The sequence below is a fragment of the Poecilia reticulata genome, linkage group LG11 (genome assembly GCF_000633615.1).
Source record: "Poecilia reticulata strain Guanapo linkage group LG11, Guppy_female_1.0+MT, whole genome shotgun sequence".
NCBI lineage: Eukaryota > Metazoa > Chordata > Actinopteri > Cyprinodontiformes > Poeciliidae > Poecilia > Poecilia reticulata.
Window position 1 is genome coordinate 21,454,829 of NC_024341.1, and position 22,688 is coordinate 21,477,516.

The window sequence follows — 22,688 nt, forward strand, 5'->3', positions numbered from 1 at the left end:
CTGAAAATCTTTTCCCATAACCTGGACTCTTCCTGAGACATTCCCATTGTTCTGAGGATTGTCCGATCCGATGAGTGTTAAATAAATCATTGTCCTAACCTTCGGCTCCAGGCAATCACAAGATTTACTGCCAGCCTAAATAGCTTTCCATCAAGTGGAAAGAACAAGATCAGGGGTTTTCAAGAGCCACCGTCCTGCAGCGTTTGGATGCATCCCTGCTCCAACACACCTGCGTCAGATTACAGGTCAGTTACTCAGCTTCTGCAGAACTTACTGACATGCCAAAGAGGTCATTCAGGCTCTCCATTCAGGTGTGTCGGAGCAGAGATGCAGGACAGTAGCAGTCCCAAAGAGGAGCACTTAAATCATTTTTTTTTTTCTGTTCCAAGCTGGAAAGAAACCGAACTACTTTTATTCTGCATGATCAGAGCATATAAACTTCTGCACAGGTTTATACAGTAGCTGGCTACAATCAATGAGAGCCCTGGAGCCGCCCAGCCAGCCCAGTGTGACGCACGCCGCCTCTCTTGAGTCGGGAGCTGATGGCATGACTGGCATCCATTATCTCAGCTGCGATGCCCAGCTGAAGCGTTTACACGCAGACTTCGGGTCTGTGCCTCAACTGAAGGCAGGCTCGCTCTCTCTCTCTCTCTCTCTCCATGTTGGCTTCCGCTGATGTCACCCAGCTGACATGCTGATGAACGAGAACCAGTCGTTCATTACGGCAGCGCAGACAGAGTCTGCCATTCTTTGAATAACACAACCAGGCAGGTTAGAGGCCTCTCTCTCTCTCTCTCTCCATGTTGGCTTCCGCTGATGTCACCCAGCTGACATGCTGATGAACGAGAACCAGTCGTTCATTACGGCAGCGCAGACAGAGTCTGCCATTCTTTGAATAACACAACCAGGCAGGTTAGAGGCGCTTCGGCGCAGATTCGCCGCTCCCTCCCTCCCTGGATTGAAGTTTGCTTTGATTTAAAAAACATAAATTAAATCCCAACAACTAACACATGAAGAAGAAGAAAAACGGCTAGCTACGTCGCTAGGTTTTGCAAACACGTAAAGAAGCGTAATGTCTTTGCTTTGAGTGTGTTCGGTTTGAGACAACAGAGGGTGTGTTGGACCTCGGTACCATTATTTGAGTCATGTTTTGTGTAAACTAATTATTGCTTATAATGCACGATTCAGTCAGTTGATTGGACTCGCCTGATGCCGCCTCTGCAGACGGACCCGGGCGGCGTTTTGTCCAGTCGTCAGGATCCGCTGTGACCTTTTTTGTAGGTCAGCGTGGCAGTTTGTTGTTTCCTTTTTTTTCCCCCCCATTTCTTTCTCTCTTTTTTTGCTTGATGCCATGGAAATCCGACAGAGATGAGGGCAGGAGGGGAGTGACGATGAGGGGTTTTCCGCTGATGTGTGCGCCGGTGATGAAGATGAAGCGCGTATATTTAGAGAGGAGATGGACAGAGATGAAGAGGAAAGGAGCTTCGCGCCGTCTGCTGCTGCTCAGCCTAAACTCGCCAAGGTAAGGCATCAGCTGCTGATTCCGGTTTTTAAAATAAATAAATAAAAAATAAATGCATTCTTAGTTTTTACTGGTTTTATTCGCAGCATAAGCCACCATGGAAGCCGCCATCACCACCATCGTCTCCCAGTTTAAGGTGTACGCTGGGAATGAGGGATCCTCCTCCACGCTGAGCAAAGACGAGTTTCACAAACTGGTGACCTCTCAGCTTCCCAACTTCGTCAAGGTTTGTTGTCTCTTTAGTTGCTTTTATTGTCTCTCTCTGCTGATGTTTGTTTATCATCCACCTTTGAAAGCTCTGAATACAGCTCTGGGGAAAAAGAGAGAGACTTAAAATTATTAGTTTCTCTGATTTTACTTTTCATAGGTTTGACTAAAATGAATATTCTTTTTTTCTATGAACTACTGACATGTTTCTGAAGTTCCAAGCAAAAATGTTATTAGCATGTATCGCACGTTTCAGCAACAAGCGAATTCAAAGTGCTTTACATTTCAAATGATCACGACGAATGCCATCAATAAAGATGATCAATACATATAAAATATATTGATCAATGTCCCAGCTATTATCAAGCATGCGTCTTTTTATTCTGTGTTTCAGCTGTTTTGCAGTTTTCTGGAAATTTGTTCCAGATTTGTGGTGCTTAGAAGCTGAATGCTGCGTCTCCATGTTTGGTTCTGGTTCTGCAGAGCAGGAGCAGAACCAGAACCAGAAGACCATGAGTGATATAACAGCAGATCTTTAAAATGTTTTGGTTCTCATTTGGGGGGGGGTTACTGTCAATGTCTTATTTATATGTTTAATTTAATTGCACATTGGAGACTGGTGAAACGCAATTTCAAACTTCTGTGTTAACCCCGTTACATGGATCTTTGACAATAAAGTTACACTCGACTTGACTTGGCTATAAACTAACAGTTATTTTTAAAGTCTGTTCTCTGAGCCAGACTTTACAACTAGGACGATGTTTTCCATCTTTAAGAACCTCAATTTTTTTTTAAAGATGGTGCATTTCAAACTTATTTAAAAAAAAAAGAAAGTTTACAATGCACTGAAGCAGACGAACAACTTCTCGACACCCATTAAAGTGTAACCGAGTATCGTAAAGCAATTCAGTTTCTGCTCCGTATTGATCTGCGTCTCGTCTCTGATCGCCCGCAGAACGCCAGCGACCCCGCCTCCATCGACCAGCTCATGAGCTCCTTGGACGAAAACGACGACGGGGAGCTGACCTTCTCCGAGTTCTGGCAGCTGATTGGAAAACTGGCGGGCAAACAGGGAGGCTTCAGCTAGTCGACCCGACCCAGTCGGCTCGCTTAACTCCTGCTGTAAAACGGAGCGAGAGGCCATCTGATTTCTTTTATCTCTCTGTGCCAGAGACGCATGTGTAACTGGCGTAGTTAACCATTTGTTTGATGGGAGGAACTTTGAATTAAAGCCTCTGTTGTTTTAAACCCTGAGCCACCTGCTTCGACTCTGCTGTCATTCATTCACCGCGTTATATGATTTCCAGCAAGCCTGCATCGGAGCCGTAGTGATTTAAGAGCTTGTGATCTGCAGCCGTCCTGCACTTTTAGTGCCCCATAAAGCTGCCGGCTGTTGCATAGCATTATGACCCACACTGCAAAAACACAGCAAGTGTTTATGTCTGGTTTCTAGCGCAAATATCTCAGTTCACTTGAATTGAGACAAAACGACGGACAAGTACGTTTTCATTAAGACACGGGAGCTTGTTTTCAATATTGACCAAAAAGTGCTAGTTTCACTGGCAGATTGTTTATTTTGTAGCAAGACTTTTTCCAATTTTATAAGTGAATTATTGACTTAAAACAATCTCCTATATCCTCCTAAAAAAAAAAAAAAAAAAAGATTCAACTGTACTAAGATATTTGCCCTAGAAATACTTGGTGATATTTTGTGCTTTTTGCAGTGCAGCGGTGAAGATGGCGACAGCGACCCAAACGCATCCTATTGCGTTTTCCTTAAACGGGTCATTTCGGCATCAACTCTAATGTCTAGACAGAGTTATGTGTGCAGGAATGCTCCCCCGCCGTTTTATCGCCTATGGGCCTGTTTTAATTTGCTACTGGCCTGACTGTGAGAGTGCGCCTTTTTTTTTTTTTTTTTTTTCCAGCGCGATAGGTAAATGTGACCTTTGTATCCAAATTACAGCCCCCACCCCCACTCCCACCCCATCATCGTGTCAAGATGTGAGCGTGGGAGGGACGGACGATGGTCGGATGAGTCACAGAAACGGTTGAAATGGGAACGTCTGACTGTCTGACTGTCCGTTTGCAGGCTTTCTGCTAAATCACAACATGTTAACAAGTAGCTATGGTCTAGTTTCCAACGTGGATCTCTTGGTATTCATGAAATAAGCCAAAACTAACTTGCAGGTAAATTTTTAGCAAGAAATAGGAGCTTGTTTTAAGCAAATAAGTCCTTAATACTGACTAAAAGGTAAAATAAGACGGTTTTTTTTCCATATTAGTTAAAATGTCTTGTGTCTTGGCTGATTATATTTCACTTAACTAGCACCTTTTCCACCAATATTAAGGAATTATTTACTTGGAAAAGTTACTTGTAAGTTGGTTTTGTCGTACTTAAAGCGAGATCTTCACCAGAAACTAGACCAAATCACTCGGTGAGTTTTTGTGGTTTTGCAGAGCGGGCGCTTCTGCAGATAAGCATCTGGTTAGCCACGCCTCACTTACTGTGATCAAATCTGCAGATGTAAATCTTTTTACATGGTTGTAAAAGAATCTGGCAACAGGGCCACACGAAATGTATCCCAGTTTGTTCCGTCCAGCTTGTATCTGAAATCTAAGCTGACTAAAAGTTGACCGCAGTATTTTCAAAGCACCTGTTTGAAACCCAGTGGTTCTTTCAACGTGTTCGTGACCCTTGAACTTTTCCACAGTTTTTCACTTTACAACCATAAACTTTAAGGTGTTTATGGTTTAAGGTGGGGTTTTTTATGATGGACCAACACAAAGCGGCAGGTTATTCTGTAGAGAAAGTCAGAGCATGCATGGTTCTTGAGGTTTTTATTAATAAAAGTATTATATTGCAGCTGTATTCGCTGAACCAGTACTTCCTTGTTTTGCTCCAACTACATCAGCGAGACCTATAGATTCTCAAATTTAGGTCTGGACTTTTACTAGGCCATTCTAACACATGAATATGCTCTGATGCTTATATCTGACTGTGTGTTTCTTGTTCCAGAGTCACGCCTGTATTTAGCTCTATCTTTTCATCAACTCTGACGAGCTTCATTGTTCCTGCTAAAAAAATAACTTGCTGCTGGTACATCTCCATTTACCCACTGTGGGACAAGAAATATTTCATTATATATATATAAATTATCATTTAATGCCAGAAAACAACAGAAGTTCTACTACAAAAACAACATTCCTTGTTTCAACATGAATAATTTTCTATTTTGTTTGCAAATATATATTAAAAAAACTTTTTTGTTACCTTTATATGTGATAATATAGCCAGAAACATTATTAGTCAGTTCGGCGTATTGTTTTATAATCTATAAACTACCTGAAGTATATTTTCATAAAGCTGTTTGTTCACTAATGCTGCTTAAATATCTGAAAGAAAAGATGGATTTATATTCAGATTAATCTACAAATAGGTGGGATGTCTTAATCACATGGCCTACATGAAGGCATTTGGGTGTGCTGAATTTTATTTAGGAGCATCAGAGTTAAAAGGGTTTGAAGTTTAAAGCAGATTATTATTTCTAAGTTGGATTTAAGGTTGGGCATCTTTCTCCTTTTGGCACTGGCGCTTCTTTCTGTTGGTCTATCATGACATCCTAATAAATCACATTAATATTTGTTGATCTGATGTGATAAAAAAAATTATTTTATTTCTTAAACCAACAAATATGAAAGAAAAAAAACTGCCTTCACTCAGATCAAAATCTGCCATTTCAGTTCTGCTTTAATGCAATTTATCATTTTTGAAATGCAGTCTAATAAAAATAAATAAATAAAGTTTCAGGTTGTGGCTTGATAATTTGTGTTTTAAAGTTAATTTAAAAAGCGACGTGAGCATGAAGTCACCCCCCCCCCCCCACGCCCTGCCTCTCTGTCCCAGCAGATGAAGCCGCTTCCAGCCGCCAAATGAGGAAATCACGCATGACGCCAAACAGCTGCAGCCGAACAATAACCTGAAACGTCCAAATAATGAAATAATAAGAAAAACAACAACTTTCAGTCAGTGTATATACATATTTTTTTCTGCTTGTATTTCCATCTCCTTCTCTCAGGGTCGCTGTCTTCCACTCCTCTGCTCTCCCTTCCCACTCTCCCAGGTACACGCCCTTTGACTTGTGAAGGGGGAAAAACTTTTAAGGACAGGGGGGGTGGGGGGAAGCGAGCCCAAATCACGGAAGAGATTCTGCAGTCCTACTAGTTTGGCAAGTCCACGGGGCTCAAAGCAGCGCAGAAAAAAGGCGGAGGAGAGCTCCGAAAGTCACTTTTGGCGCACATTTCACACAGTTCTCTTCTCCCGCAGACGGCAAACGGTGAGTTTGGATGTTTTTCCTTTTGGTTTACTGTAAGTGTTTCCTGCGTGGAAGCGGCGTTTTTTTTTCCTTTACTTTTTCTTTTTTTCTCTCTCTCCTGTTGCCACGTTTCGATAAACTCCCGCAAGAGGCTCCCTGGTCCTGTCTGACTGCAGGAACCGTTCACTGGCTGCTGTCCTACAAAGTTGCGCTTTTGTAGAAGGAAAAATCCAACTATTTAATTTATATTTGCTAACTTTTTTTTTCTTTTTTTTTTTTTTTTTTTACTTCTCATTGAGCTCACATCCATATCAGATTAACGTGAAGATGTTCTAATATAGATTTGAAGTGAGTGATCAGCTGCAAACAGTTGATCTAAAATCCAGGTGATCTGAACCTTAACACACCCCGTGAGTAAAAGGCGCAACTTTTACGTCCTGCTTTTATTGACCAGGAAGCCGAGAGCAACAATTTGTATCTGGTTTTCTCTCTATTATTTATTTTTATGTATTTTTTGTTAGTTTTTAAACCAATCCGTCTTGTTAATCGTGAGTCCTTACGCACACCCACGGGTCTGGATGCGTGGAGTTTACTTGGGTGGGAGACGGTGACTCTTCCCGCTGTTTATAGCCACAGCCCGACTTGTTCCTCTGTTAATATTTGATGCCACACCAGCGGTAGTATTGTCGTTACCCTGCGCACGGACCGTATCACGTTCACCCGTTGTTGTTTTTCTTCTTCTTTTTGAAACGCAACACCCAATCAATCCCCCCCTTTGGGTCTCTGCGGCGAAACGCGAAACTCTCGGTTGTAGGACTTTGCGTTTAATTATTTGCGCTGTTGTGTTTTGCTCTGTTTCTTTTTCTTTTTTGGAGTAGATAAATGACATTGAATACATTGAATTGGATGCAATTTTTTTTTCTGAATGTGGGGAATGTGTTTATCTATACTTGTTCATAGAAAGTACCCGGCAGTGTCGGGAGAAGGGTGGAGGATGATGTGTGTGTGGATACGAGCCGTCAGTTAAGGCCCCTGTGTACTCAGGGCTGGAAGGGCGTGTCGGGCCCAGGAAGAAGTCCCCTAAAGTCCCAGCTGAGCTCAGGATCACTTTAAGTGTTTGGATTACTTTGACAACTAGGAGTGGTTACGCAGCACTTGTGTATACTCTTGAGCTCTTGGTCTTTTTTTTTTTTTCTTCTGTGTCCAATTTGCAAAGTCGGCCTAAGGCAAAAGCTTTCTTGGATGCTGTAGAAGCATCCAAGAAGCTTGGATACGATATTTAGTGATATATTTGACATATTTCATTGACCATATTCTCCCTCTGTCAGCCCTCGTACTAAAACTCATGTAGAGTTTAGTAAGAAGCTCCAGGAGAGCAGGAGGCACCTTGATGATTGAAAAGACTGGCACAAGGGATCATAATCAATATTTCAACACTTCACAGATATTACAGCTTCAAAGTTTGTTAGTACAGTGCAGCCCTGCCTCATGTCTTTTGTTGTAGTTTTTTTTGTAAATGATATTATAAACCTTATTAAAGCAACAGTATGTAACTTTTAGGAAAAAAATTATGTATGTTTTTTACATATTTATTGAAACTGTCTGCTATTATATCTGGTATGAGACAGATAATCTGTGAAAAAAAAATCCAGTTTCTCTGCGTTCTCCCAGTGTTGATAGAAACAACCAGCCAGAGCCAGGAGGAGAGTCTTAGGGTTGACAATCACCCCTCCCTGCAGCGCTGCTCACTCCACCCTCTCACTTCAGCTAGCATAGCCTGTCATGAATGCTAAAGCTAGTTAGCATGGCCACCAATGACTGCAGATAAACAGTTTTCCTGTAAGGATAAGTTGTTTCCCCACCTCTTACACATTTAGCAGCGAGTACATGAGATTGATTGACAACACTAAGGCCCTCCCTCTAGCTCTGATTGGTTCCTTTCCTTCAGACTGCAATACCAGCTAGGTAAGGAAGTTGAGGAGATTGATCTTTTCTCAGATTCTGTCTCATAAGAAACATGGTGGCAGTTTTAACAAATTTGTACAAACATATTTGTTATAAAAGTTATGCACTTTTAAACTTTTCTTTTTGCAGTCAGAATTACTTTCTCTGTATTTCATGCACAGACCTGACACTGTTGTTGGTGACCAAGATCCTAAAGTTAGGTGGGAACATCAAGATTTTGGCAATTAAAAAAAAGAAATGATCAAATTCACATCAGTCAACTTTTGAAACCATTTGGCTGCTTAAAAAATAAGTTCAACAAAGAATCAACAAAGAATCAGAACGTTTATTCTTTCTTTAAAAAAAAATAAAATCCGGTCAAAATTTCACGATACACATATAACAAAAAAACCCTGAAACTGTGTTACTACTTTTGGTTTCAATACCAACAATTTGAATCCAAGTAGTTTGTTGTGATTGTGATATTTCACACATCCTTATTGACAGATGTAAAATGCAGCTGCAGAGAAACTACCAGTAAATGACAAATTTCCATTGAAATCGAGTTCCTTTTAGCTCTACCGCCTCAAAACTGAAGCACTTTAGTCCAAACTCTACTGCCAGACCAAACGACTAAACTTGACCTGGCAATTTATTAAATTACATTAATTAAAAAATTACAGAGGCAAGCACTGGTGTTGGCTCACTAGTGAGCCGTGTAATTGATGGGTCACACCAGAGACTCTAAATGGTGGCTGCTGGTTAATGAGCTGGTGTTAAACATGTAAAAAAATACCTAAAAGAGAGAAGTGAAATGTTAGATTCAACAGCTCATAGGTCCCTGTCACTCTATCGGCGTAACGTCACTAACTGGTAATGTTTAATGTGCGCTTTGGAAAATGCTTGTCTTTCAGCCTGACATGCACACCAGTAACGTAGATGTCAATATGCTGCCGCAAGCTCTGCTGCATCCTTGTTAAAACAAAGAGTCAACAGTCTCTCCCCGCACTGTTTATTTACTCTGCAGCATTTGAATACAGAAACTGACTGCCGAGCGTGTTTGCCTTCAACGAACATTGTCTCTGCGCTTCGGGGCAAAGCTGGCTCGGAGGTATAGCCTGTAAATTCCTGTCTAAGTGATCTCCGCAGAGAGCAATGAGAGGAATTCCTGCAAACGCGTCGCCCTTACTGGCTAGTTTCAGTCTGTGCAACACGTGAAGATTGTCTGTGCATCGGAGGAAGGCTTGGAGTACGATGAGGGACGGACAGGAAGACGGAGAGGGAGAGAGACAGAAGGGCAGACAAGGACTAGGTAATCCCTCTGGTAATCCAATCTTACCTGGTAGCTTAGAAAGATCAGATGACCTATCAAAGATCAGAGCCGCCATTGTCCATCGCAGCTCGTTTCAATCAGACTCCCTCTCACCTTTTCCACCTATCTCACGTCACTGTTCGTCCCCAACCGCAGCTCAGGAGTCTGACAACTGAAACGAAAAACTTTGCAGGGATCCTTGGTTTCAGTTTTCTCAGAACACGTACCAGTCTGAAGAAATATGACGTAAAACTCGAGATTTATCTAGATAAGTGGTACCCAAACGATTTCAGAAAAGTGTCTTCTTGGTCTACAAGGTGTTTTGTCAGATATTTTAAAACGGCAAGTTGTACAGCAAGTTTTTTTTTGTCACAGAATGAGAGAAAATGTTATCCATTTGCATTGCAATGCTTTGTGTTCAAATTGTAACTTAAAGTTGAAAAATTTTAGAAAATGTGAAAAATAAAGAAATTGCCCGAAGTCGAAATTCTAAGTCTGAGGTTTTCTTTTTGTTTGCTTGTTTGGTTTTATTAACTGCATCCTCAAAATACAACATGGCCGCCTTGCATATAAACAGTTTATTTGCGCTTCTGATGATTTTCTCATTAAATGTTTCACATTTAGTTGAAAATGCAGAGAGAAATAAGCTCTTATTGTTAGTCTGGTCACTGGTCAATCGTACTGGTTTTCAAACTTTTGAACTTTTGAATTGTTTGTTTTGGTCAATCGTGCATCCAAATTTAATTGGTAGAGCACCAGATGAGTTGCACCAGCACTTATCCCTGGTTTTACCGTTTGTGTTTTCGCTCCTGTTGGGAGTTTTGAAAGGTTTAAAAAGTTTCAGATCAAAAGTTACAGACAAATGGACTGAAAGATGGATAGATATTAACCTGATCTGTTTCCTTATTGAATGTGTCTTCCTGTATCCCAGACAGGGCAGTCATGGAGGGTGCCATCCAGGCCGTGGTGAAAACCTTCCTGAAGTCATCCAAAGGAAAAGAGAATATAGGAAAGAAAGATTTTCAAAACCTCGTCTCATCCCAGCTCGGCAACATCCTTTCGGTCAGAGCGAACTTCTTTGAACAGTTTGTTATGTAACCGATTCATAACGCTAGTTTTTGTGAGACTCACCAGTTCTAACTTGTATTTTGTGAATGTTAGTCAAATTGTTGTGTGAAAGTAGTGGATGAGTCTCAGAAAATGTTCCAAAAATAACAAAGGCTACGTTCACACAGGAGGTCTTGAAGCTGGATTCTGTTGGTTTTTTTTCCTTGCATGGTTGTTCATACTGCTAATTAAACCTGAATGCAATGAGGCTTTAATGTGAACGGTTTACAACCCCAAAGTGGCCTGCATGTGCAGGCGGAGGCTGCTGACGTCACACGGCATGGATGGATCCGCTTATGGATCGATTTCAAAGTTTATTCAGCAACGAGCCAACGTTATCGTCTCAAGATCAACAACACGAAGCAGGATGCTAAAAAGAAAGTAAAACCTTTTGTGGACCATCGACTGCAACTTCTGTAGGGACGTTTGTTTGCATGTGAAGTGGTGGGATTGTGATGTGATGCACTTCAGAGACACAAAAGTCATTCATAAGTTTAGAATCCTAATTCTCAGTCGTTGTTCATGTCCAGATTTACCATGTCTGGCTTTTTCTGGTGTTGAATGACACGTTTCACATCAATGACATAAAAGCTGGATAAAATGCAGCATGACCGTTCAGATAATTGCTTTAAAAACAGCCAGATATGTATCCGAATTAACACTAATCATGGAAGCGGCACAAATTGGATGTCTTAGGAGGTGAAAAGATGGCAATTGGGTCGTTCAGACTGCTGTGAAAAAGCCAGATAAAGGTTGAAAAAGCGGCACCAAAGCAAACTTGAGTTGCATTTACCTACTGTGTGAAGGTAGCCTATGTTATGACTTAAGCGCTAGTCAAGAATGTTGGCTTTGCTCACTATCATTGTTGACTGACTTGTGGTTGTGTATGTCCAACTTGTAGGGTGCAGACAGCAAGGAAGCAGTCAACAATATGACTCAGGGACTAGACTCTGACGCTGACGGCAAGGTTGGCTTTGAGGAATACATGAAGCTAATAGGCTACCTAGCCTGCTCACTCAGTGAGCAGCGTGTCCTCAGCAAAGAGGAACCTGCAGAAAATAATGCATCCCAACCAGTGCAAAGCTCCCCTGATGGCGCAGCAGAGCAACCAAAAGAGAACACGGAGCCAAAGGAGGAACCAAAACCAAAAGAAAACGACGAAACAAAGGCAGACCCGACTGTTGAGGCAACGGTAGAAGCAAAAGCGGACGCAAACGCCGAGGTAAAGGTAGAAGCAAAGGCGGAGGGGGAAACCAAGCCAGAGGCAGCTACGGTGGAAGCAGCAGCGTCGGCCGAGGTAAAAGCTACAGAAAAAGCTGAGGAAACGCCAAAAGCGGAGGAGCCAACAGAGAAGTTGCCTGCTGCTGCGGAGGAGAACGTAGCGGAGAAGACGGAAGAGGCGTCTTCATAGGGGACAATCCACTCCGTCACCAAAATCACACTACAGAAATCAACCCTGCAGAGAAATGTAACACTAATTCCAAAATAATGTGGAAAGCCACGATTTCTATATACATTAAAATACAACAGTTTAAACACAACAGAAACACTATTCCATATATATGATTATGTACATGACAGTAGCGTTGTACTACTTTTACCACTATGTTTATATGTACAGGATGTGCATCCCACTATATAGCACATTTACCTCATTATGATGGTGTACTATGACAGCATACAGTTGTCCACTTTAATGTGCATGCAGTATCCATGTGAAAGCTTCCCTGGAAACTATGATTTTCCTGCACACTTGACTGAAATAGCTTTACTTACCACTACAATCAACAGGCCTTCCATCCACCCATGCATTCTCTTTCACTTTCTGTCACTTTTCCACTAACAGTAAAGCGAAACGGTTCTTTTGTAAATCACTTTGCCAGCAATCACTTTGCCAGGCATGTGTGACTTAAAGGAATAACGGGACATTTTGGGAACTTGCTAACCAAAATTTATATCAAATGAACTTACCAAATGCTTGATTCTGATCAAATTTAACATTAAAAATAATAACGATAATAAAATTAACAGGCACTGGTAAATCTTACTGATTACATTGTGAGCTCTTGTTTTTATTCCATACAAACCTAATTTTATGTTAGCCTCTGAAGCTAGCAGTAAGGATAGCCGTTTCTCCATGCTAGCTTAGCTTGTTTTGTACCCTGATGGCATGTTATTGTTGCTATTCAACTTGAAAATATTTCTGTATTTGGTGCACTTAAATATGTTTTTTTATATATATATTCAGCAACTTAACACTAAATTGAAAGATACAAACATGATTTTAAAGTTAGCTTAGCAGCAAGTAGAAAGACAAATACAAAATGGCTATTTTCCACTGCTAGCATGGGCTATTGACACATTAATTTTACTTGGAAGGTGAAAGTTTTGAGTTAAAAAAAAAAATCACAAATCAACAGGAATATCCCTATTTAGTTAATTTCACTTCACCACGAACAAACACATAGGCTAACAATTAAAATTTAGGTTATCAGATTGATATGAATGTTGAGACAGAGCCATTGCTCAGTCCTCTGTTAGCAGGTGTGTTGCAGCATTTGTACTTTGAAATAGGCAAGGAATAAGCTGGAAAACTCTTGATATTGAAATTCTTGTCTGAAAATTCACATACTTCTCACCAAACCTGGCTTAAAATCCAGCATAGCTGCAATATTATAGTGTGTAGATAATCATATGTTTTCTGTTCTGGTGCTTTAAATCCCATTATACGAGTTGTACACAAATTCCACTTTTTTTTTTTTTTTTTACTAAGTTGCAGCTAAGTAGGTTATCTAAATTTTGACTTTAAATGTAGTAGTACATATAGCTTGGTTTCATTTTCCCCTGAAATTGACTTTTTGTTTTGTTTTTGTCCAGTTTGTCCCTGTAAACATGTCCAAATATTCCTTTATTGGATGCACTTAAATCACTTTTTTGTATTTTTCTCTAAACTAGTGGTGTGGCTAATTTAACAACACAATAAACAAACTAATTTGTTAAAGTTCTGCTTACTTATCTTAATCGTTTTCTCATTGCCAAATATTCTTTTCTCACTTTTTCTTTGTCTGTTGCCTCCTTCAGTGTGTTCCCTTAACTCAGACTCAGACATTAACTGGGAACTGGAGCGTTGGGTGTGACCTTCGGTTAAATAATTAAGTCTCTGAGAGGGAATCTACACCTAAAGGACCAATAAGGTCAAAAAGAGAGCCCAGGATAGTCCTGTGGGAGTGGGCCAGGCACTAGCAGGCCAGGTCAGAAAAGGTGCTTGTGCAACTTTATTCCCTCTATGTGTGGAAAGAAAAACGACTGCAACAAACCACCAAAACTCGTCTTATTGGAAATCTTAGATATCTTATGAAGCCACAGCAGGTTAACAGTGACCTGCTTCTTTAAACACTTAGCAATGATACAGCCTGACCTTTTTTTTCTAAACTGTGTTGTTGGTTCGAACTCCAGCTGCTTGTGTTTTTTGTCGGTCACACCCTTGTACCTTTTGAACACCCTGCAACTGGATCCTAAGGGCATTGGGAAATTACTGGATTAGGGATTTCATGAGTAACACGCCCAAAGATGCAGACAATTGCATGAGAGTAATCCTGGATATGGGGTTGCTCATCATGCCTGCCGGCGGTTGTGCCTCTTTAAATCAAAGAACAACACAGAGTGTATCATATTACCTTTTGTCTTATAAGCCATTTCACAATTATTTCCACTGCTATTCAAGTTTTTCTTTCTTCTTTACGTCTCACTTTAAAATTTATTGCTAACTCGTCATTTTAACCACTGCAGCGATTACTTGCCAAAGTACCAAATTCTGTTGAGTTGTTGCATTTCCGCAGCTTGCTGCTCCTCCACACACGACTAAAACATGACGCATTGTTCCCTATCAGAGCAGGCAGCACTTCATTCAAGTGCCCAGTGAAAATGAGAAAGACAAATGAGCACAGATCATGTGATCACCTTGCCTCACTGAGGCACTCCCATTGTAAATACTCTCATTTACGCCAACTCGGTGCAACTTTTGCGCTCGCAGTGCACACTGCTTCCTGCTGCCTCTAACAAACTTCCTGGACTTTTTTTGGTGGTTTTATTATAACATCTTTATTGAAATAAATGTCTTCCCTTTTTTTCTAATGCATGTTGGTACTTTTTGGGACTGATGCGTCTCCTGCACCACCTCATATGGGCCTGTGAAGCTCGGTTAAGGTACGTAAGGTGGTTTACCAAATTGCACAACCACTGGACTCCAGCCTAATGTGAGCACTCAACATCTTCTGGGAGATGATTCATAATCAATATTGTTCATTTGAAGCCATCATCATTTTAGCCATTTGTAAAGCTGTTTTATTTGTGTCCTGTAGCAAAAGTCCACCCCGCTTTTAAATGGTTATAGAAACATACTGGAGCGCAGCAGGGAGTGTTTGCATCGCCACACAATAAATCTCATTCATTCTCAGATACAGCAGATGAAGATAAAAGTTATTAATCCCCAAACTGGAACAGCAAGTGTATATAAATATACAAATGTGTCTTTATGGCTTCTGGGGTCAAAATGTTTGGGGTAGTGGGATGTTTCCCAGGAAGCCGTGTAAGCCTTACTCTGTTTATTTTCTAGGAGTGTGTGTGTGTGTGTTTGGCAGAAGGACTCGCATCAGTCCACCGTCATGCCCAGTGAGCTTTACCGTTCTCTTATTTCATATGTAACGCTGTATCGTTTTTTACTTTTTTTTTTTTTTTTGCTTATAATCCTGGCTAACATACTGGCTAAATCAGAATAAAACTGTGACCGTAAGATGTTTTCAATGTGTGGCGTGTTTCATTCACACTTAAACTACAAACACTAACGTCAGTATTCTAGTGTGATTAATTTAATAGACCAACACAAAGCAATGCTTACCCAAGAAGTTAAACATAAAATTTCCCTTTTTTTCAAACTCTAACATGAATATGAAACAAGTGGCGTGAATTTGCATTCAGCAGCTCCGTTTGCGCTGAGATGCAGTGCAACCAGCTGCTTTCAGAAGTCGTCTAATTAGTAAATAGACTCTGCCTGCATGTTATTTAATCTCATTATGAATCCAGCTGCTTCATTTAGGTCTGAGCGGTTTGTGTGAGACTTTCAGTGGACAAACAGGAACATGAAGACCGAGAATCACACTAACAAGTCAGACATGATGTTGTGTTGAAGTTTGAAGCAGGGTTGGGTTATAAAACAAGAAATGCACCTAAAATGAAAGTCTTTCAAGAAGAAAATGAATAATGGATCCAGCCCAGAGGGCCACAGGGCCTCCTGGTGGGAGAATCTGTCAAAGCAAGAGATATTCGTCTACAAAGTTGACATTTTATTCCAGAAAAATTCCCAAAAAAATTGAGTAAAATACAAAATATTTATGTATTTCCTTATTTGCCATGTAGCAAACTAGCACTGCAAATCAATCTGAATATTTTATTCCCAGGGTAAAACATGGAAATGCTTTTCTTCAGATTCAAATTCAGAAATCCTTTACGGATCCCAAAGGGAAAATAAATGTTGTTGTAACTCATATTAATAATAATAATAATAATAATAATAATAATAATAATAAAATCTTCAAAGTTGTTGTCGATGGTGATAGTTGTGGGCAGGATTGATCTTCTTTAATCAAATAATACAAATTCTGTCTTCATTACCCAATAGATGTACAAATAATCACAATGCAACACTTAAAAATTAACCAAAATATGAAAAACTAAAACTTCTAATGTAACTAATAAAAAGGCATTAAAACTAAACAATATTTAACTAGTAATGACTAATAAAGAATATCCAGTACACTCTAAAAATTAATCAAAATTAACTTAATTAGACAATCAAAAAGTCACAATAAAACTAAACTATAGCAAAAAAAAACAAACTATTATAACCCTGCAGTGTCTGAATGTCCAATTGAGAATAAAACATATATGACCAGAGATTTTCTCCACCCAATTCTGTCTGAGTTTGAATTAGGGGCATCAGAGTAAACGGGAGTGAATAAAAAATGTATTTTGCAGAATTTTACATGTAAAATATTTTTGGAAAAACTTTTGCTTCTTGTCTTTCCACTCCACAATTATGCCACACTTTCTGTTGCTTTCTCGCAGAAGATCCCAATAGATAACATAAATGGTTGTTCAAGGGATATTCTGCCATCTTTTTTAAGTGAGTGGAATGGGAGAAGGGAGGAGGGACACCTTCAGGTCCAAAGGGGGTGATAAAGTTTAGGGGAGCAGGAGGAGGAGGAGGGAGGAGAGGAGCAGGTGATATTTAAGCCACTGGCAGACTCTCTCCCCATCCATCTCTGCCTTGGTTCTGTCCCCTGCTGCTCTTTAAAGACAAAGGAGGCCCTCCATCAGCACTCAGGTAAGACCGACACAGAGACATGCTGCTTTTCTTGACTTTCTCCTCCGCAGCGGATAAAAGGGGTTTCTTGCAAACTATTCAGTGCAGCTGAAGTAGATAACCGAACGGGTCCAGGTGGGGTTTGTGGGAGAACAGACAAGAGGAGAATGACGGCAAACTGACAGATAAAATAAGTTATACCAGTTCAATATGTCCTCCAAAACATTTCCACGGCAAATTACCAACCTGGTCGCATCCCTCAGCTTAAACTCCTTCATCATTACCTGTATGTTCATTATTAGAAGGTCCGGTGTTGCGTTACAGATAGGATCTGCATCTATTGTATCGTGTCAGCCAGTGAGACGGCCGACCATATAGATTTTCCAGATAGCCAGCCTTGTGTTGAACACTCAGCAGCTTAATCAGGCCTAATCACCAGTAACTGACAGCAGCTTAATGCAAGAAATAATTATAAGAAAATCCTAATTTCTAAGAATATAACAGTTTAAATATTTTGAAAAAAAAAAAACCTACTGGTTTTCTCTTATGTTTTTAGCCTTTTGTGTATTTATTACAGAATATATATTTTATAGGTTAAATATCTGTATGTACCCCACAAGACAGATATTTTACTTTACTCAAGGTAGGAAGAATAAGATTAAAGCCTGGATATTTCATACTTTGCAAAAACCTGGCTAAAGAACTATTGTGCGTTTCTCGTAGGAGCCTTTCAGCTACTGCGCAAAAAACTTTTTAATATACAAAAGAAAGTTCTGCCAACATGATATTTCGAGAAAAAAATGTCAAAACTCCCAAACCAAGGCTGCAGTAAAAGAAGGCAGCCATTTTGTTCCTGCAACCCATAGAGAGAGAACTACTCTTTCTGTACATATATGTCTTTAAACAGCTGTTTTCTGCATTTCTGTGGAAAATGTGTAAAACAGAATAGACGTACTCGACAAAATGAGTGCTAAAAGTGACATACTGGTATCAGGCTGAAATTATGCACAAATACGTATATCTTAACTGCTATATGATGGAAATATTTGAAACTAACTTGCATCAGAAATGATTCAGGTGACAGTAGATAAAATTCTGCACAAAAATATCGAGATCTTAATCGTCTCTTCTGGTAACTTTATTATGTTACTCTACGTTACTCACAAACGCTGGAGAAACATTCGCAAAAATAATGAGATGTTTGACATTGCAGGGTTGAAATTATTCACAAATATTTTAAGAGCCTAATAATCTCTCTTGGTATTGTTATAGCCTATTTCTTATGAGACATAAATGCTTGAGTAGTATGTATCAAAACATTCTGCACAAGGATGCTGAAAGTCTAGTTGCCATGCAGAGGAAATGTATGCATATTTTTTAGGTCACCTTAATGATTGCATCTATGGGAATGGCTTGGTAGACTCTGCACAGGCACCTCGGGTTACTCGCCTCCTTAGTTTCTCAATGTAAGTGTCAGTTATCACATCGGAGACGTGTTTTACTACAGCGTTACACGCATTACCAGAGCAACCTGCAGGGGAGATAACCAGACGAATGGCATGCATCAGTTGCTTGGATTCAAACGTCCAAGCTTTTCATTATTGACAGTGACTTATCTGTGTCTGTGTGTGCACAGTCTCCCCACGAGTCCAGCACAAGACGCTCCAAGATGCCGGACACAATGTGTGTAAGACTGTTCAGCAAAAGTAAAGCTTCTCCGAAGCTTTATTCCAAAAAAACGTGACCACACACTCCTCCTATCCATCAGTCTACCTGTCCCTCCGTCACTTCATCTTTGAGGTTGCTTCGCCTCTGGTTGCCATGTGGCCACACATGTAAGCAGAGGCTGGAGCGGGCATTTAATCCAAGAGTTTAATGATTTCTACTTCACCCCCCCACCCCCACCTTCCAGCATGTCCAAGGAGCCCAGTTCCAACCTGGAGAGTGCCATGCAGATGCTCATAAAAACCTTCCACAAATATTCGGGGAAGGAGGGCGATAAGTACACCCTGAGCAGGGGCGAGCTGAAGGAGCTGCTAACGGAGGAACTGGGGAGTTACCTAGGGGTAAGTGTGGAGTGTCTCACAGGATAAATATGTGGTTGCGAAGAAAAAGATAGAGTGCATTTGCAAATATGTGTGACACAAGTAGAAGTATGCACATTTATACTCTCATGTGCAAGTTTTGGCAAGCCTGTGCAGCTTTGTAATCCTGCACACACACACACACACACACACACACACACACATAAAAACAAAAGTTGATGTTATTAACTGTGTCTGCTTCCAACAGAGCTCCAAAGATAATGAAGCCGTGGAGAAGGTGATGAACGACCTGGACGCCAACAACGACGGCGAGGTGGACTTCACAGAGTTCATCATCCTGATGGGCGCCCTCACAGTGGCCTGCAACGACTTCTTCCTGGACTCAAAACCGGATGACAAGGGGAAAGACGGGGCAGAGAAGAAAGATTGAAACTGTGCAAGAGAGGCCGGAGTAAAAACAGGAGGAGGAGGACGACGACGAAGGAAAGGAGAAGGAGGGGGAAAGGACTGTAAAACTGATGGCTGCTTTTTTTTTCTTCACTTTTCGTCTTACGCAATTTCTAAACACTCCAAACCCATATGAGAGGAGATGTCCGGCGCTCAGTTTATGGGGTTCACAGAACATGAGGAATTCAGTGGGAGTGCTGTTTTCCCCCATGCAAATGTTATTCATACCACAACTAATCCGGATCAAGTTCCTCTCAGCGCAGCAACAGACTTAATGTACACATCAGGGTTTATTTCATCACGTTTCAGCTCAGACTCATCCGAGTTTTACAGTAGGGGAGGTTATGAGAAGGCACCAGACTGGAGATGTGTGTTTGATCCTTTCTTGCACAATGGAGTATCTGTGAACATATATATGAATATATAAAGTTTCAGATCATTATATCATTGTATGTACTCAGAGTTGAAAGATAGGTGATGTTGCACCTATTTTTTAATCTTTTATGGAAATAACCAGTGCTTCAAAATATTAAACATTGCATTTAACCAACATGGATGACGTGGTGTCTGATTTTTCCCAAAATTCTGCGATGCTGATTCTTTTCAAATGTATTATTATTATTATTATTATTATTATTATTATTATTATTATTATTATTATTTTCTCTGGTTTTAGGAAAGGTAAATCAACAGCAAACAATTATATTTGATATAGGAACGGTTAGTAACTTGTATTTTGAGCAATACCACACGTCTTCAAACCACATGTCGGATAAACACTCAAAATAGCCCCAGTTTTATTAAGCAGCATCAACAAAACACAATTTTGGCAACATTGTTGGCTTGTGTGTTCAAATTTAGGGGCTTTATACTTCGAAAAACCCGACTTACCTGATTGGTAAGAGTTGTGAAATTGAACGGTCTACCTTCCGATTTATTCCCGCCCTGATTTCGACGTATATCCTGTTGCCTGGCAACCATAAAGCTCGGAAAAATGAAGTTCGAAATATTGAAAATGATCTCTTATTTGATCAATTTTATTGATTACAACAATGAATTGATCAAGTTTGATTACTTAAAAAATTGAAATAATAAAACTTTTTTTATTATTATTTTTGTACAACCAGATTTTAATATACTTATATTTAAAACTGTTCTTTGTTTTTCTACTTCATCCGCCATTATTACAAAAAACCCTAAAATCTCACGTTTGGCCCACAATGCTTCTTGGGATAGCGAAGCACACGCCAGACCTGTTCTTCAAATTTGGAGGGGGAAAAACATTCATGGGTCGCGCTTGAAGGAGTCTTCGTCTTTGTTTTTTATTCCAACCGCTAATAATTTCAAGAAGAAGAAGGAGTCTTCGTCGCATTGCTATGACGTAAGCGGCTTGTAAACGCAGCATTCGAAGGATGCAGCTCCTAAATTTGGACCTTTCGGTCTTTACTGTATGAACTTTATACATATTTTTGTTAAATTGAGGATAGTCTAATCACAATGCAACAGAGGTCCCCGTCCTCACCACCTGCCTGGTGTACAAGTCAACTAGCTGGACGTAAATACTCTTCAAAATCTTACCAGACACTCCAACCAGAGAGATTGCCATACCAATAAATAATAAACAAAGATCAGAATTTCAGATGAAGCATAAAAAAAAACCATTGTTGTTTGAGCTTTTTGTTGTAACAGCAACCTATTATCAAGAACCCCTCTCCAAGTACTGAGCAGAACCAGAAGCGTTGAGCTAATAAGAAAAATATTCACTGACTTTCACACCACGAGGATTAAAATCAACTGGTTAAGAAGCTTATCAGATAAATGATCTGACTGATTAGTATTAAAATCTTAAGAAAAGTGAAGAAATAAGAGCTGAGCGTGGGCTTTGGCCCCATCCAGATGATGATACAGAAGATTCAATAAAGGATAGTCGTACCACCTCTGATCTAAAGCGCCAAATAATGTTTTAAAATAAGATTAGAGAAGTAATATTTAGTGGTCAAAAGCTCTTGGCCATGTTTTCCTAAGTCCTTTTAATGTTCTTGTGCCTGACCATGGCTGTGGGCTGAAACGCTTTCCACAACAGAATGATGACTTGAAATAAAAGTCCTTAAAGGTCAAATTTCATTGTATTTTAGAGACAGAAAACTCTGGATCATAATAATCTGCTTTTTATTGCTTTCAAAGCAGATAATTAAATCCATAAATCCCTTTCTGACACCAGTAGAGCCTTTACAGCAACACATCTGTAGAAACTGAAAGCCATCAACCTGGATGGAAAATGATTTGCTGCCAAGGAACGCAGAGCGTGACAAAGGCCTTTTTTTACGGGAATAAGTATCCAGATTTCTCCTGAATCACCAAAAAAAACCTCTCTCTTCTGGTAACACTTATTGTTCCAGGATTATCACTCAGTTGAAAACCTAAAGCTGAGGGAATGATGACACAACACAGATCAAACCACAGCAATGACAAATATCGCTAGCGGAGCCACCATTGTGACTGTTATGGTGGCCGTGGGTGTTATTTGTAAGCATAAAGTTTCTGAAGCAAAAACAATTGGGTTTTTCATGTCCTTTTCCAGTAGAAAATAACTGAAGGGGAAAGATTACTTCTTTAAAGAAGTTGTATGTATTTTGTTGTATGTAAAAATGTGTCTCCTCTGTAACATTTCTAATGTTTGATTACTGTAACCCAAATTACTGATGATGTATAAAGTGAGACTTTCAGTTGCTTCCAGTCAAGCTGCGTAATATGTAAAATATAAAATATTTGCTTCAAACCCACCTTTTCTCTACAAATGGGGGCGATGGTGGTTATATCTTTACATCAGAGTAAGACGCTGGAATCGCAGCTAATTAGGAAATGACTTAAGAAGGTAACTGGACTTTTCTTGAAGACGCTTCACCTCTCATGCAAATGTTTTCTTTAGCACGAACTGAAGAAGCTTTCCATGCATTATTGTGGTCACTGAAAGGCAGATTTGGCAAGTCACAGAGAGCTTTTAAATATCTAGACAGGGTGCTAGTCTGTTAGGTCTTCCAGCTGGTGCTTATAAATAACAATTTCCTAGAAGGAAAATTCATAAAATTCTTTATTCTTTTATTTTGTTAGCACTATTTTTCGTCTTGTATGGCATGTGTGCCTTATACTTCTTTTCACATATTACTCAAACTATTAAGAAAAATAAATATACCAGCTATGAGCTATAAAGCTTTAACATAAATGAAACAGAAAAGTTTTTACCGTGATAGTTTATGCAGTTTATTGAACATAAAATAAACCCAGCAAACACTTGATGCAGGAGCCGAGGAGTCTATTGCAAAGCAGGATTTCGGCTAATTGTTTTGGAAATCACTTTATATTTTATGTCTTTCAAACAACATTTTTCTCTGAAAATGGCTCGAAGCAAAGTACAAGGAAACTAAGG

The 22,688-nt window shown here is 39.9% G+C and overlaps 3 protein-coding genes across 4 annotated transcripts; all 3 read left to right on the top strand.

Moving 5' to 3' along the window:
- The first annotated feature begins 786 nt into the window (after nucleotides 1-786).
- On the top strand, nucleotides 787-2,983 carry s100a11 (S100 calcium binding protein A11). The gene is made up of 3 exons (XM_008422506.2): nucleotides 787-1,522; nucleotides 1,609-1,748; nucleotides 2,685-2,983. The coding sequence occupies exons 2-3, from the start codon at nucleotides 1,620-1,622 to the stop codon at nucleotides 2,814-2,816; spliced, it is 261 nt and encodes an 86-aa protein (XP_008420728.1). The 5' UTR covers nucleotides 787-1,522; nucleotides 1,609-1,619; the 3' UTR covers nucleotides 2,817-2,983.
- Nucleotides 2,984-5,898: 2,915 nt separating this feature from the next.
- s100u (S100 calcium binding protein U) lies at nucleotides 5,899-13,409 on the top strand. The gene is made up of 3 exons (XM_008422507.2): nucleotides 5,899-6,066; nucleotides 10,233-10,363; nucleotides 11,310-13,409. Exons 2-3 carry the CDS (start codon nucleotides 10,244-10,246, stop codon nucleotides 11,817-11,819), a joined length of 630 nt encoding a protein of 209 aa, XP_008420729.1. The 5' UTR covers nucleotides 5,899-6,066; nucleotides 10,233-10,243; the 3' UTR covers nucleotides 11,820-13,409.
- A 3,275-nt stretch (nucleotides 13,410-16,684) lies between these two features.
- On the top strand, nucleotides 16,685-19,813 carry s100s (S100 calcium binding protein S). Of its 2 annotated transcripts, XM_008422508.2 has the most exons (4): nucleotides 16,708-16,790; nucleotides 18,406-18,452; nucleotides 18,682-18,835; nucleotides 19,062-19,813. In XM_008422508.2, the coding sequence occupies exons 2-4, from the start codon at nucleotides 18,439-18,441 to the stop codon at nucleotides 19,242-19,244; spliced, it is 351 nt and encodes a 116-aa protein (XP_008420730.1). In that variant the 5' UTR covers nucleotides 16,708-16,790; nucleotides 18,406-18,438; the 3' UTR covers nucleotides 19,245-19,813. The 2 variants fall into 2 exon arrangements, with proteins under 2 accessions (XP_008420731.1, XP_008420730.1); XM_008422509.1 differs by lacking the exon at nucleotides 18,406-18,452 and having other exon boundaries at nucleotides 16,685-16,790.
- Nucleotides 19,814-22,688: the final 2,875 nt, after the last annotated feature.